Source organism: Lepidochelys kempii, chromosome 2 (assembly GCF_965140285.1).
Source record: "Lepidochelys kempii isolate rLepKem1 chromosome 2, rLepKem1.hap1, whole genome shotgun sequence".
In the NCBI taxonomy this organism is placed as follows: domain Eukaryota; kingdom Metazoa; phylum Chordata; order Testudines; family Cheloniidae; genus Lepidochelys; species Lepidochelys kempii.
Genome location: NC_136381.1, coordinates 122,692,522 through 122,707,912, shown reverse-complemented (window position 1 = coordinate 122,707,912; position 15,391 = coordinate 122,692,522). Strand labels below are relative to the sequence as shown.

The 15,391-nt window shown below is 42.3% G+C and overlaps 2 protein-coding genes across 9 annotated transcripts in view; one reads left to right on the top strand and one right to left on the bottom strand.

Annotated features, from left to right (window-relative positions):
* LOC140907079 (uncharacterized) overlaps positions 1–14,923 on the top strand; it is a 32,232-nt gene extending 17,309 nt beyond the window's left edge. Inside the window, exon 2 of the transcript XR_012157361.2 lies at positions 13,714–14,923. The gene's annotated coding sequence lies outside the window, so the exon portion shown is untranslated. The remainder of the gene's footprint in view (positions 1–13,713) is intronic.
* The window catches only part of PIGN (phosphatidylinositol glycan anchor biosynthesis class N), a 169,918-nt gene that overhangs the window by 138,824 nt on the left and 15,703 nt on the right, over positions 1–15,391 (bottom strand). For 7 of the 8 annotated variants that reach the window (XM_073332239.2, XM_073332240.2, XM_073332242.2 and 4 more), the window contains exons 2-4: positions 7,536–7,795; positions 3,776–3,897; positions 823–921 (exon numbers count right to left, since the gene is read on the bottom strand). In XM_073332239.2, coding sequence (XP_073188340.1) covers positions 823–921; positions 3,776–3,897; positions 7,536–7,762 — 448 coding nt within the window. In that variant the 5' untranslated portion in view covers positions 7,763–7,795. Of the gene's footprint in view, positions 1–822; positions 922–3,775; positions 3,898–7,535; positions 7,796–13,700; positions 13,799–15,391 lie in introns of all 8 variants that reach the window. The other variant, XM_073332238.2, reaches the window with a different exon arrangement.

Sequence of the window (15,391 nt, the reverse complement as noted above, 5' to 3'; positions counted from 1 at the left end):
AAGTCATAGCTATGTCAAATTTAACAGTAATTTTTAAATTACAGAAGTTTCAGAATTGCAACAGTATATGCAATTTTAATATCACACACACTGGACCTAAGAAACTACAGTTGGGGCTAAATTGCACTATTTCGGCACAGCCCTACACTGGAGAAAGTGTGAAGCCAGGAAGATCTTGATTTGGGGTGGTGCAGCCTGCTCCCCAGATAAGCCCAACACTTTATCAGCTGGTGTGGATGTGGGAGGAAACAAATCCTCCATCCTCTTTGGGGCAATTAAAAAAAACAAACAAACAGCTGCACACATAGAGAATAGCCTCGGTACTCATTCAGCACAGAGTTGGTTACTGCTTCTTTCCCTTGCATGGCATATCCAAGGATAGATAAGATTAGGAAAGCATCAGAATACACCATAAACAGTAGTGAGAAGTTATGCTCTATTTAAAGCTTGTTTTCTTTTCTGGTTGGTGATGAGGAATTTTTCCACCCCACTCCCAAATTAACAGGCTTCTTGCTAGAAAAGACGTGTTAGCATTCTCTGTGTTAATAAAGTCACAACCACCATAAGGCATTGCTGGAGAATTTGATTTACCTATTGCAAAAGACCAGGACTTATCCTACTCCTCTATGTAGTATTTCAGTAAGGTTTTTTTTTTTATAATTTGTATGTAAAATGTAATTTATAATACAAACAAACAAAGCCCTACAGAAATGCTAGCTGCTGGTAAATCCTGCAAATACCTCTCTGACTAGTCTTTTAAACCACATCATAACCACCAATGTAGTGTTTATCAGCTAATAATGTGCACAAATTTAAGCTTACCTTTAGCAAACATAGGTAAAATATCTGGACTTCCCCAGCTCCAAGTATATTTACTTTCATTGAAAACTGAATCAAATTCTACTGGGTTCTCCTTCCATCCTGTCAAAACAAACATTAATGTTAAAGGGTTGTTCAGGTGTAACAGAAAGCCTGATCTGGCCCACTGTCTAAAGATTAATAGTACTAAAAATAGAGAACATTTTTTAAGTTTTTATTATAATATTTAATAGTAAATGCTAGAGTTAAGATTACATTTGACTTCCATTTTAACCCCATTTGCTTATGCTCATAACTCTGGGGGGAAAAAACCTTTTTTGGCTGATGATCTTCACAGTTGATCTCGTGTCAATGGTTTTAGTAAGTTTAAGCAAAAACTGTCCACTCTTTTTTCCATTAAGCAAGGATGACAAACAAAATTACTTATTTTTTTTCCAAAGTAAGATAATTTAAAGACTTTATTTTGTGCATGCATAATTCAAAATTGGTTGAACTTTACTAGTACCCATGGAAGAGTAACCTCCAGGCTAATACCTGTATTAATAAGAGAGTTATAAGTGATTGAAAGTTTGGTCTTCTCCATGTGTAGTACAAAGATTCCACCAGGTTTAGAGTTCAAGTACTACCTATAAGACTGGAGAATAACGTGAATATCTGATAGTTTTCCAGTCATGCTGTAAGGTTCATTTGTTGCCCAGGCATTTAAAGAGAGAGAGGGAATTGAGGGAGAAAGGAGAGGGGTTACCTCCTGTTGGAGCACTAAGAGGCTGTGCGTAATTTCATTCACCTTTAATGGAACAAGCAATCTATTTGTTATATGAGTTAATGACTGGAGATTAATTTTAAAAATTGTCAGGGCACTTAGAGCACTGGCTGGATGCTTGTTAGTTAAATTACCATCTTCTAATAAATTTAAAAGAATAAATAAATAAATAAAACATAATCTAGTTGTTTTATAGTTATATGAATGAGCTTGATTTGCACAGCTGTGTATTGGTCTATCTACGTAACTATGGAAGTACAAAGTGAAAGCTCTGCAATATATACTTTGGGGATAAATCCCACGTCGGCCCAATAGGGATGGATTACAAAACTCTCTTTTGAACAGCATTGAAAAAACACTGCCAGCACTCAAAAATTAATAGTAGCCTTATTTATTTCTAGCTTCTATAAATGTCTGTGACACAATCAAAGGGACACAGGAAAGAATTAAGGAATGAAGCAGTTTGTGCTCCTCTGACACTAGAAACTAAATATTATTTGTCTTTTTGGTATATCTCATCTCCACCAATCTGGGGAGACATAATTGGGATTTCCGCACCCATACCCTCAGCTCTTATTTTTATAAAGTAAAAAAACACAGCTCTTGTCAAAAGAGCTAGACTGATAGCCTTGAAGACTGAAGCCCTCAGTACATGTAATTTAGCACTCAGTACATGTAAAGCAGTCAGAGGAAGCTCATGCTTAACCCTTGCTATCCTGCCAATGTACCTCAACTCTGTTCTGGATGGACAAGTTTATTCACCATGTCCATTCAATGATTGGCCTTTCTGCTGAGACTGCATCCAAACTTGGCCAGTTGTGAATAAGGACACCCATTCATTAGGATCAGGACTAAGACCATCAACTAATTTTATTTAGGCAAAGGTTCAAACGAATAAATAAATAATAATTTTTAAAAGACCAGTCTTTATAATAGGTTTGCCATCTGGCTCGCCTTGAGGGCCAGCGGCCTCCCATATTCTGTGTTCCTGTCCCTTGACCTCTGGCCCCAATCTCTAGATTTCTAGTGAGTAAATTTCTCCCTGTGAGACACATCACCACTGAATCTAGAAGGAGCCACTTTGTGGTGGAACAGATTAGTGATAAGTGTTACAGCAGTGATGAGTCCACTAAGTCATCTCTATCTGAGGAGCTCAGTTAGCACTCCCAAAAGCCAGGTCTCAGGAATGACATCTATGCTTTGCTCTCGTACTGGAAAAGCCAAATCATACTTAGTTATAGGCTGATCACATATCACTTCTGTCTTTGTATTTGAATTTTAATTCTTTAAAAAGCTCTCCAGTACAATAATTAACCCTAAAGCAGGAATAAAAATATACAAATCCTATTTTCACAAATATTAATAGTGGAAAATTCTTAAAAAACAAATTCATGTTTTTCAGTCTATTATGCAGACTACGGCCCACGGGCCACATCTGGCCCATGGGACCGTCCTGCCCGGCCCTTTAGCTCCCGGCCAGGGAGGCTAGCCCCCGGCCCCTCCCCTGCTGTCCCCCCATCCCCGCAGCTTCACATAGCCATGCCGCCAGTGCTCTGGCCCGCTACTCCTTTTGGGCAGCGTGGAGACATGGCTGGCTCTGGCTAGGCAGTGGGGCTGAGAGCTCCTGCTGCTCTGAGAAGCATGGGAAGAGGGCAGGGAGCGGGGTTGGATAAGGGGCAGGGAGTTCCAGGGGGGAGTCAGGGGACAGGGAGCAGGGGGCGGTTGGATGGGATGGAGATTCTGGGGGGGGGGGGGTCAGGGGACAGAGGGCGTTGGATAGGCATGGGAGTCCTGGGGGGCTTGTCAGGGGTAGGGGGTGGAAAGGGGGTGGGGCAGTCAGGGGACAGGGAGCAGGGGGGTTGGATGGGGGTGGGGTCCCGGGGGAGCAGTTTGGGGTGGCAGGTCCCGGGAGGGGGTGGTCAGGGGAAAAGGAGCAGGGGTCGCTGGATGGGGCAGTCAGAGGGGCAGGAAGTGGGAGGGGGCAAATAGGGGGTAGAAGCCAGGCTGTTTGGGGAGGCAGAGCCTTCCCTACCTGGCCCTCCATACAGTTTTGCAACGACATGGCCCTCGGGCCAAAAAGTTTGTCCACCCCGATGTAAACATTTAGTGATCAATTTTTTACCTTACTATAGCACCAAAAGATCTTATTTGGAGGATGACGTCAAATTTGTTGGAATCCTGGGGCTTGCATACCTTTAGCAACTGCACTGACATCTTCATAAAATCCAGCTATCAGTGCCACATGTCCTGGTCTAGATTCTGTTGGAACATGAGTATGAGATACTCCCCAGCTGCCTTTGTATTCTATGATATTCCTGAAAAGAAAATACAAGTAATTACTTGTGTGTGCACATGTGCAGAGTAGTTTGTAGAAGAAGAAAAAGTGATGACTAGATGCTGTTGGCATTAAATTCAAAACTCTCAGATTTAGTCTTGAACTGTAACTGTTAAACTAGAAAGTAGTTACCATAAGATAACTAACACCCACCAGGCATAATTACCACATTAGTCAGCCACCATCATGAAGATAGGAGGTTAATTGGTGTTATCATATATTTCAAGTTAATACATTATTTTATTTCTACTTTTTTTCCAATAGGGGTTATTCTTTTTTTCTAGTAAAGTTAGTTATTCTTTTTTTTCCTCTCTCAGAATTTTTTTTCTAGTTTTTACTTTCTCTGTTCCTTCATTAAACCTGTAAATTTCCAGATTAGGTTTTTTCTCCTCCTCCATAAATAAAATATAGCCAATTATATGTAGTTCTTGTGATAGTGTCCTTTTTCTGGGCTAAATTTCAGAATTGAGAGGGGTCACCAAAGAAGGGCAGGGAAGGCAGGTAAAATGGAATAATCCAATTTTATAACCTCTAACACTCATTAGTTGGATGTAATCTTTTCCCATGAAGACTGAAAGTGGGAGAAAAGTCCTCAAAGGGAGAGAGGCAGGTAAAATGGTGCAGCTGGGGAACCAAGAAGCGAGGTTGTTCCAGACCCTTGACCAAACCATCAAAACTGATATTTTGATTATGATTGTTGAGTAGTCAAAGTGAATATAGTGGGTGGTATCTCTCTGAAACCTTGTTTTCTTCTTTTGAGGCAGCTCAGTAGGTCTCTGGAAACCAGACAACTGGACAGGGTGGGGTCTCTCAGCCATCTGGGATCTACTATATCTTTGTTTAATTACAAGCATAAAGATCTCATACTATTGCAAAGTAGGCCAGGAGTCCTTTAATATGTGCAATGTTTCATTGGTGGTATCAGCAAAGACTTTCAGAAAAGGGGAGGTTCTGGACAGTATTTTGGTGCTCCCTAGAGATCCTAGAGCCAGGATGCCCATGATTGCCATGGAGATGGAATACACTGCAGTGTCAGTTGCTTCTAGGGAGGCCTGTAATGATGTTTTAGCCAGAACTAACCTTCGGCTATTATGGCCTGGATCTGTTTGCAATGTTCGGCCAGAAGGCATTCAATAAACCTAGTGAACTTGGAGTAGTGTGACTGTATTTCATCATAAGAGCATGGTAATTTGCAATCCTAAACTGTACGGTTGCTGAGGAGTAACTCTTATGGCCAAAGAAGTCAAGGCGTTTTTTGTCCTTGTCATACTGGGTAGATTAAATGTGGTGCTGTCTGCCACATTAATTTACTGCTTTAACAACCAGCAAGTTAGGAGAAGGATGTGAAAATAAAATTTCACAGTTCTTGGCTGGAACATACTAATTCTTAATGACACATTTGCACGTGGGTGATACCGTTAGCAGGGTCTGCCAGATGGTCTTGGCAGAATCCAAGAGGGCCTCATAAATGGACAAAGCCACTCAAGCAGAAGGTGTCACATGCAAAATGTCCAATCACTTGTGCTGCGACTCTAGGTCTTCCTCTAGGAGGATTTGCAATGAGTCCGCAACACATTTCATTAGCTCCTGAAACCGTTTGAAGTCATTGGTCACAGAAGGTGGAGGAGGCACAATAACTTTATCTGGGAAAGATGAGGAGATACTAGTTTACAGCACAGCAGCCTCCTTGTCTGCTCTGGCCTCTTGCTCCTCAAAGTTTTCCTCCGATTGTTGAGGTAGTGAAGAAGGAACAGATGGAAGAGGGGACTGCCTCCCCAGTGGTCCTGACCAGAAAGGCTGGGAGCCCGAGAACTGTTGTCAGTAGGCAGCTGTAGCCAGACAGACAGCCCCCCCCCCTCAGACCAGCATTGCTGGAAACACAGGAGGAAGCAGGAACAGGGCACTTAACATATATTCCAGCACAGCCTTTGAAGCTGTGAAAAGCACAGGTGTGCTGCTACAATGTGCCTCTGGGAACAGACACGACGATTACGCTCACAGCAGGCAGAGGCCCTGTGACAGACATGGCTCTTAGCCCCTACTAAATAGCGTGATGCACACACACCAACATCCTAGGTGGGAAAATATTTACCCTGATAAAAGAAATGTCCAGTAGTCGACACTTATTGTTGCTCTCCCTTGCAAGTGTAAACTACTCTTGCGAAAGCTGGCGTCACCCAGACAGACCAGCCTCAATTTGGCATAAGAAAGGAGAAAGAGAATAAAGGAGTACAGAGGTATAAGTAGGGGACCTACAGCACCATGATTTTGGAGTGCTTTTCACTATCTATCTGCTGGTCAGATAAGTGACAGCCTCCCAAGGCTTCTGCAGCTAAGAGGGTCCCTAAGCCTTGTCCCTTATTCGTCTTTCCGCGGAATTGAGTGACCGATCCTGGCTTGGCACCACTGGAATCGAGAGATGCAAGGAGGGTAAGAAGCACCCACACCTGATCTCCTATCTTTAGTGTACACATATTTTGAAATAGAGCTCTATACTTTGTTTTCTTTCTTTGGGATTGTGGCTTCAGTTTTGTAACTTGTTTGTGTGTGTAACATCTCTACATTTAAATAAGTAGGCACTAGCAATTTTGTAACCACATGATTAGAATCTAGCTTAATAAATTTTGGTAACCATTTGTGCATAAGCCTGACTTGTTTTCTCTGGTTTACTGTAAAGCAGCCAACACAATTAAAGAACCTCAGCCGTTTTGGCTCTAAAGCCTGGCCATTAGGTGAGAGTACTAAGAGCCTAGCGTTGAGTTGTGCCGCCTCCACGGGGCAAACTCTTGGGGCACCTGTCAGTCAATCCTGGCTGCCCGCTGCGAAGGAGCTCTGAGCTCTAGCAGTTAAAGTCACGGGTGTGGAGAGGCTCTTAGTGCTGCCATTGGGGCACCTGTCAGTCAGTATTGACTGCCCGCTGCGAAGGAGCTCTGAGCTCTAGCAGTTAAAGTCACGGGTGGTTAGGACCTTGGGGCATCCGTCAGCCTAGCCCGGGCTGCCCGCCATGAAGGGACAGTGCGTCCTAGCAGTTAAAGTCACGGATGGTATAAACGGGCATAGCTGGCACCTCACCAAACATCCTTGGCCGTCGGCTAACAGCAGCTAAGGACCCAAATATGGTCACTAAGGAGGATCATAGGGTCTAGGAGATGGCTTCCACTGCCTGAGGAGAAGCCTGGGTTTGTCTCACATGAATCGTCCCTATCCTTGAAGGCGACACGGAAGGAGCCCCTATTTTTGTAGGTAGGGGAATCTTGCACAGAAATATGGGAATCTGAAGAGATATCCTCCACATCATCCAAAGGGGGAGCTCTTTGGTGGGGAGTCAGGTGCTACCAGGGAGCTAGGTAACACTACATCAATTTAAATTCAGTTCATGTTTTAATAATTTTCTTCACAATCATGAAGGTTGAATTTGTATTCATTTATTTTTGTGGAACATAATTCTGCAACAAACTGCTCAGCCCTGGAATCACAGAGGACCTGGGTATAAACTGCCACTATTTCTGAGGCTGTTTCTCTTCTCCCTAAGAGGAGGCAATTTGGTAAAATGTTTAATGGTTAACTTGCACCATGACTTAACACTTCTTTCCTAAAAATTTTATCAGACACACTTACCTAAGGTAAGGTGCTCGAGGAGTACCATTATCATCTATTTCATACAGTGTATCTGCCCGCAAGCCATCAGCAACAAAAAGCACTAGTCGCTTTGCAGGTGGTGGTAATGGAGTACGCTGAGGAGTCATGCCATGAACCAAAGGAGAGGTGAAGTAGATGTCAAAAATTGAGGCCAAGAACACACAATGCACAAGGAGACCAGCCATTATGAAGATCAGCATATTCATGGTGACAGGTAGTTCCTAAAGCAAAGTTCAACACTGAGAGAGGGAGAAAAATACAGGAAGTGAGTTTAGTCAGTCAAATGAAACTTATTATGATCAATACTTATTATGGAAAGGCAATAACCTCACCATACTTAGAGATACAAGCAGCTTTCATTATAAATCCCTACTATACAGTCTGCTCCGCTCTCCCAATAATTTTAGCCTGAACATTGCCATGTACTCTAAAAGCAAAGAAGAATGTTTCAAAATGTTTTCAAGTTACAGGTCATTAAAAAGCTTCCCTGGTTTGAAATATTGTCTTTTCCTCAATAAATAGATAAAAAGTTTATTGTCCCAGTCAAAACTGCTAGTTACTATTCCTTCAAGATTTTCAGATAGTTACTAAGTCTTGGAAATTCATTTGTGGTCTGTAGTTTGAGATCCAATGATTTCAGTGGGAGTGCCAAACCAAGCCAGCTCCCGTTAATTTCATTCGGGGTCTTTTTCCATTAACTTCAGTGATATCAGGATCAGATGCTACATATGTCTGTTCTCTATTGGCTGGTTGTTTGAACATGCTGACCTTTGTTAGGGAACTGCAGTTTATAAAAGACAAATTATCCCTACAGTAAATAGCTATCAGAAGTCTTCCTTTGGCAGATTAATTACTGGCAACTGTTAAGCAGGTGGGGTTCATTATACTCCACCAAAATATACAAAAAGTTAGAGTAGCTTGTACAATTGGGCTAATAACGCTAACTGACCTTTGAACAGTGCTTTGAGATCTACAGATAATAAAGCATTGTGTCGGTGCAAAACATTATTAGTCACATATTTTAGATGAAGTACCTCAAGCACAAAGAAGTTCAGTGACTTGGTTGAGAGGCACTGTGACCTTAGCTATGGACCCAGAGACTTACTCTTGAGTTGGACATTTTATGCACTTTTTTTTTTAATACACATTTTTATTAATGTTTGGAGTTAAAGTAAACTGAAGTGCACAGGTATGCATCGTTAGAAACATGAACATGAATATTTTGTAGGTGCACACAAACCTCATCCAAAGGCCTGATCCAAAGCCTACTTAAGTCAACAGAAATGTTGCCCTCCCTCTCCATCCACCACCTCATCAACAGAAGGGGGATGTTGACCCTGAACAGTAGGAGATATGACACAGTGCCCAGAAGGGGATGATGCTGCAAGAACACATGCTTGGCAAGATTAGGGCTGGCCCTTTCCCTTCCTCAGGTCCTTTGCCTTTCCATTAGCTGCAGCAACAATGCTGGCCACATACCCCCCCCCACCACCTATTTATACTCTCCCTGGCTTTTCAAAAGCTTTCCACCCTCCCTCCCATTAGGGTATGTCTTTCCTTGAGCTGGAGATGTCATTTCCAGCTTGAGCAAACATATGTGCACTTCGATCACACTAGTGCACTAAAAATAGAAGTGTAGCTGCAGCAGTGCGAGTGGCAAGATGGGCTCGCAGCCCAAGCAAGTATCCACCATCCCGAGAAGCATTGTGCTCAGGGCAGATAGTTCATTCCACTGCCTGTCCCGTCGCAGCTGCATTTCTATTTTTAGCACAATGGCTTAATCAAAGCTAGCTCAAGTAGACATACACACATTGGAAATTATATTTCCAGCTTGAGTGCAGGTATACCCTAACTGTTCTGCAGAGGCTGCATTTTCAGGACCAAAATCAAGATTGTGACATTGCACCCCATAATGCTTTATGGGAATAGACTTATGAATGTATATATGACAAAACTGGAATACGTTTTATGCTACCTATGCCATCTAACATATCTTGGCAAAGCTTATGATCTACTGAATATATTCATCCTATTCGCATGCATGCGTCATTTTTGTACTCAAAGTTATGAATATTGGCTGTATGCTTGTTTAATTTTAAATAGCCTCAGTGAAGCAGTTGGTCAGCTTCCTGAGAAAAGACTATTCTCAGTAAGTGCCCAACCAAGAAGCCCTTAAGCCAACAATGAACTTGGCGATGCCAATCCACATCTGAGCTTTCCCAGGAATGCGGCTTGGCTGGTAAGGAACTCAGTCATGCATGGACATGTGACTTGCCCATGTGACTACAAAACTCCATTTTGTAGCTAGATTCTACACAGGGGGAGGGAAGGGTGTCCACCCACAAGAGAAAGCATATTTAAACCCCTGGGAGACCCCTCCATTTTGTTTTCAGCTGGCTCAAGAGATAGCGTCTCCACCCCCAAAGGATACCTGAAATAAACTGGAACAAAGGACAGTAACCACGGGTGGGGGTGGGGGGTGAGTGATTGCTGGACCCAGACTAGAAGGAGACTAGTCTGTAAAAGGAAGCTTATCGAAACACCTCTGAGGGTGAGGTTTTATCTGTATTCAGTTTTCTTACTGTATTAGTCATAGACTTGCGAGTTTTATTTTATTTTGCTTGGTAATCACTTTGTTCTGTCTGCTATTACTTGGAACCACTTAAATCCTACTTTCTGTATTTAATAAAAACACTTTTTACTTATTAATTAACCCAGAGTATATATTAATACCTGGAAGGCAAACAGCTGTACATATCTTTCTATCAGTGTTATTGAGGACGAACAATTTATGAGTTTACCCTGTATAAGCTTTATACAGGGTAAAACGGATTAATTTGTGGTTTGGACCCCATTGGGAGTTGGGCATCTGAGTGTTAAAGACAGGAACACTTCTTAAGCTGCTTTCAGTTAAGCTTGCAGTTTGTGGGATGTGGTTCAGACCTGGGTCTGTGTTTGTGGCCAGCAAGCATGTCTGGCACAACCAGGCAGGGCTCTGGAGTCCCAAGCTGGCAGGGAAAGAAGGGGCAGAAGTAGTCTTGGCACATCAGTTGGCAGCCTCCAGGGGGTTTCCGTGAACCAACTCGTCACAAAGGTAACAAAATAAAGCATTAAAGAGAGAAAAGAAATCCAGGGATCATAATTAAGGTTGCTGTGCTGTGATTAAATAAGCAATTCTTTTAACTAAACAAAACAGTTTAGTTCTTATTGTGTAGGCAATATAAGATTTAGAATATTTATTACTATCCATTTCCGTCATTTTAAGTGCTTGGGTTTTGTGTATGATTCAAGAGATAAATGCATTAGTTACTTAACAACTTAACTGCTTCTTTTAATGATGATCTTGGTACTGGAATATTTTAAAAGGAAACACTTGTTTAACTACAAACACGATATACCAAAAAATTTATCTCAGGGTATATCTACACTGCAACTAGATACCCATGACTGGCCTGTGCCAGCTGACTCGGACTCACTGGGCTGAGGCTAAGGAGCTGTTTAACTGCTGTGTAGACATTCAGGCTTGGTCTGGAGCCCGGGCTCTAGGACTCTGCAAGGTGGGAGGGTCCCAGAGCTTGAGCTGTTTTTAATTGCAGCATAGACATATCCTTAGGGAGTGGTTCCCAAACTCTGAGGCACGCCCCACTAGGGGGGCACAGAGGAACATTCAAGGGAGCAGGCAGTGGGGTCTGGGATAGCCACCATAGGGAGCAAACCACCCAGCTCTGCTCCGATCCTAGCTGCAGCTCTCGGGGAGGTGGGATTCAGACAGCTTCCATTACTGGTAAAGGGGGTGCGACAGGAAAAGTTTGTACACCACTGCCTTAGGAGTTTGTCTATACAGGGACACCAGAACGGTAAAACAAGTTAACTAAAGATGTAGTTAGAGCACATTAAAGCACAGATATAAACAGCGAAACATCATCAAATTGAGTGCAGTGCCTCACTTCACTTGACTAATTAAACTCTGTCCTGCCCTCCCATCCCAATTTTATATTATTTAAATTGATGTGTTTAAATCCTAGTGCTCAGATTCCACAGTGATGGGGCAGAGTAGAAGAAGTTAAATCAAATAGAATGCTGTTGTAGTTAAGACTAGTAAACATTATCACATTATGGTTTTCAGCACTAGATGACACATTCTTTCCTTAAAGTTCTTTTCATGCATTGGCCCCAGGTTAGTGGGTCTGACAATCACTATTTAACTTTACCATCGTCTGGTCAGATTACTTTAATCCACAGAATTAATTCAAATGAAATTCTTTTAATTTATAACCACAGTTTAAATTACATTAGCTCAGACTATACCTTTAGGCACAACACATCCAATTACTCATCACTCTCAGAAGCCTTAGATAGGCAGCTCTGAGTGCAGTTGTTCATACCACTTCTCTCATTGATTCACTTCCTGCTTCTAGTCTGCTCCAATTTACCCTCTACCTCTCGAGTCACAGTGCTGTATATTATCACTTTAAAATAAAGGTATCAAAGCAACCCTTCATATTACAATTGACTGGACATATATTTTACACCTTAGGGAAAAATTATGATGCACTTGGACAAATTCAAGAAAGCTCTTAAAATAGTGCTTAATTTGACTTCAATGAGATTTAAGCATGTACTTAAGTACTCTTCCAGAATCAGAATGTTTTCCTTAATCTGGGTCTTTTTACATAACTAGCAGGAAGTTGTATTAGGGCTCATACATCGATGCACTTATGTGCGTAGACAAGGCCTTAGTTATTCAAAGTCAAAGGACACAAATCTTTTAAGACCAGTCAGCTTGTTACTCACCCTGTGCAGTAATTGAGGTTCTTCAAGATGGCTGTCCCTGTGCGTGCTCCACTTGAGGTGAATCTACATCCCTGCATCTGTGATTGGAGAATTTCAGTAGTAGTGCCTGGATGGGTCACACATGTACTGTCGCCGTCTCGCGACGCCTCTGGCAGTTACATAGCACATAGACCAAACCCCCCTCAGTTCCTTCCCTACTGCAGAATCCCTAGCAGGAAACACCAAAGTAGAGGGGCAGAAGGTGGGTAGTGGAGCACCCACAGGGACAACCATCTCAAAGAACCTCAGTTACTGCACAAGGTGAGTAACCATCTCTTCTTCTTCTTCAAGGAGTGTCACAATGGGTGCTCCACTTTCACTGTAGAGCAATGCTCCTCATTGGAAGGAAGGGGCTTCGGAGTTGCATTTGTGACAGATGATAAAACCGTAAGTCCCCGGAGAGCATATGATGTTAAGTCCTGCTTTACTGTGTAGTGCTCTGTGAACGTGTGGGCTAACGCCCAGGTTGCTGCTTTGCAGATGTCTGTGATTGGTACTTTGTTGAGGAAGGCTATTGACAAAGAAAGTGATCTGGTGGAGTGTGTGCGGGTCCCCAGTGGCGGTGGTAGGTGTTCGCAGTAGCAAAGGTCAATGCACCCAGAGATCAATTTTGAGTGCCTTTGCTTGAATATGGCAGCTCCTTTAGATCTTTCTGCGATAGAATGAAATAACTTTGACAACTCTCTGAAGGGTTTAGTCCTGTAAATGTAAAAACCTAGTGCCCTTCTGACACCCATGCTGTGAAACACCAATTTTTGTTTGTTCCCACGAGGTTTTGGGAAGAACGTCAGGAGATGGATGGGCTGGTTCAAGTAGAATAAAGAAGCTATTTTGGGTAAAAATTTTGGATGTGGCCTCATCTAATATTGTGTACGCAGGGTGTGACATGAGAGCCCCAAGTTCTTCTACTCATCATGCGAATGGGATAGTGATGAAAAAGGCCACCTTCATCGAGAGGTGTAGAAGTGAATATGTCGCCAAGGGCTCAAACAAGGGACCAGTAAAGCACTGAAGCACTAGATTAGGGTCCCATGGCTCATATTTCGTGATAAAGGTTATGAATACCTTTGAGGAATCATTTAGTGGTAGGGCAGGTAAGGGCTGAGAACTTGTCAGCTTTGTGATGGGAAGCTGTGAGCTCATTGATAGACCCGATTTCTTAAATTCCAGTATATAATCTAATACCATTGGTAAAGGAGAGGTAGTCACCACTGTTTGTCTATTCTGGCACCATATGTGGAATCTCTTCCGTTTGTGCAGGTAAGTATGTCATGTAGTAGACCTTCTACTATTTAATAGTATGGTCCTTACCTCCTCCAAACAGGTCACTTCTTTGCCTTGGAACCATGGAGAAACCATGCCTTCAGGTGGAGTATTTCCAGGTTCGGGTGGCAGACCTGGCCTGCATCCTGAGACAAGAGATGTGGAAGAAGAGGAAGAGTGCATGCTAAAAGCTTACTAGAGTTTACCTGCGACTCCAACACTAGGCTCAGAGCACAACCATTAGCCAGGGGGCACTTGCAGCAGGCAGGTGCCACCCCGTTGTAAGAACTGAAAGAAAAGCAGGATCACACCCGACCAGAAAGGGGGCGCCCATCAGAAGTGGGTGCCACCCCATTGTAAAAAACTAAGTGATTGCAGGCCCACATCAGCCAGAATGGGGGGCACTCATGAGAGGTGAGTGCTGATGCCGTTGCACAACCCTACTCCTAAGGTCTGTAAAAGTAAAGAAGAAGAGAGGACTTTTGACAGAAAGATTTATTACTGCTCCAGAATAGAGCATTTTTAGTAGGATGAGTAAAGTTTTTGAGAGCTCTCATATGATGCAAAATTCAACCATCCTACCACCCAGCTTGCAATTGGGAATGGGAAAGGCCCCTTCCCCTCCATACTCCCTAGGTATTAAAAACAAACACACCAAAAATCCATATGGCTGTGCTATAAGTCTGTCAGTTTCCGCACCCGTAGTCACACAGCTATAAAATCTCTATTAATTCTTATGGATTGTATAACAGTTTTTTTTGGGGGGGGGGAAAGAGAGACAGAGTCCAAATAATCAAGACTAGAGGCAATCATCTTATTTGCATGAGGTCTCCTCTTTCCTGGAATTTCCATAACTTGTTGACAAGAACATTTCCTCTCTTCAGCTTTTTTGGTTTGAGCTGCAGGCTAGCATTTCCTCTCTGAAGTGGTCTACCTGTTATAGAAGCTATAGCCACAGCCTTGTGCTGAATCAGGTTCTTTAAGATTAATGGTAAGGTTGACATAAGTAAGTAAATGCAGATCTAGTTTCCCCACAGCCATCAACATCTACTGTTGTAGTTCTTTGAAATTTTCTCGAAGCATTACGGATGCTTATTTTGCCCAATTTAAAAAGAGCACAGTGTAAGTCTTTGAAAAAAATAATGTAATATTTTCTGTTTCTATTTTCTGTTTTCAAATATGTGGTGACACATACACAAAACTCTATTAATACGAATATGCTATGTTGGTGGGAGGATATTTTTAAAAGGTAATAAAATGTGAAGACAAAAGATCAGAATGCTTTATTCATCTCTTTTGGAAGGAGCATGCTCCACTGAGCATTCTATGCCTGTTGTGTAAAATTAAGAGGCTCTATTTGAAATGAATTTTCAATAAATATCAGTGGCTTTGGTAAGTATCTTTAAAGGAGCAAAATAAAATTGGCAAGACTGTCTGCTATTTTTCTGGATGACAGATACATTTTTCAGATAAACACGATTACATAATATTTAATTTAGATCGTCAAAAAGGGTAGCTGTACAATTTGTCCACACATAAAAATGATCTAATCTACCTAGGTAGGAGCAGAGGGAGGGAGCGGTAAACTCTGGTGTAGAGGGAGTGAGGTTTTACATGGCACTGGGACATTACATAAATATTTAAACACAAAATTGGTTCTCAAATCCAGCACGCTGCTTCTTTTTGATAACTTAGACATCAAAATTTCATACTATTCAAAAATGCAATTCATTGACTTT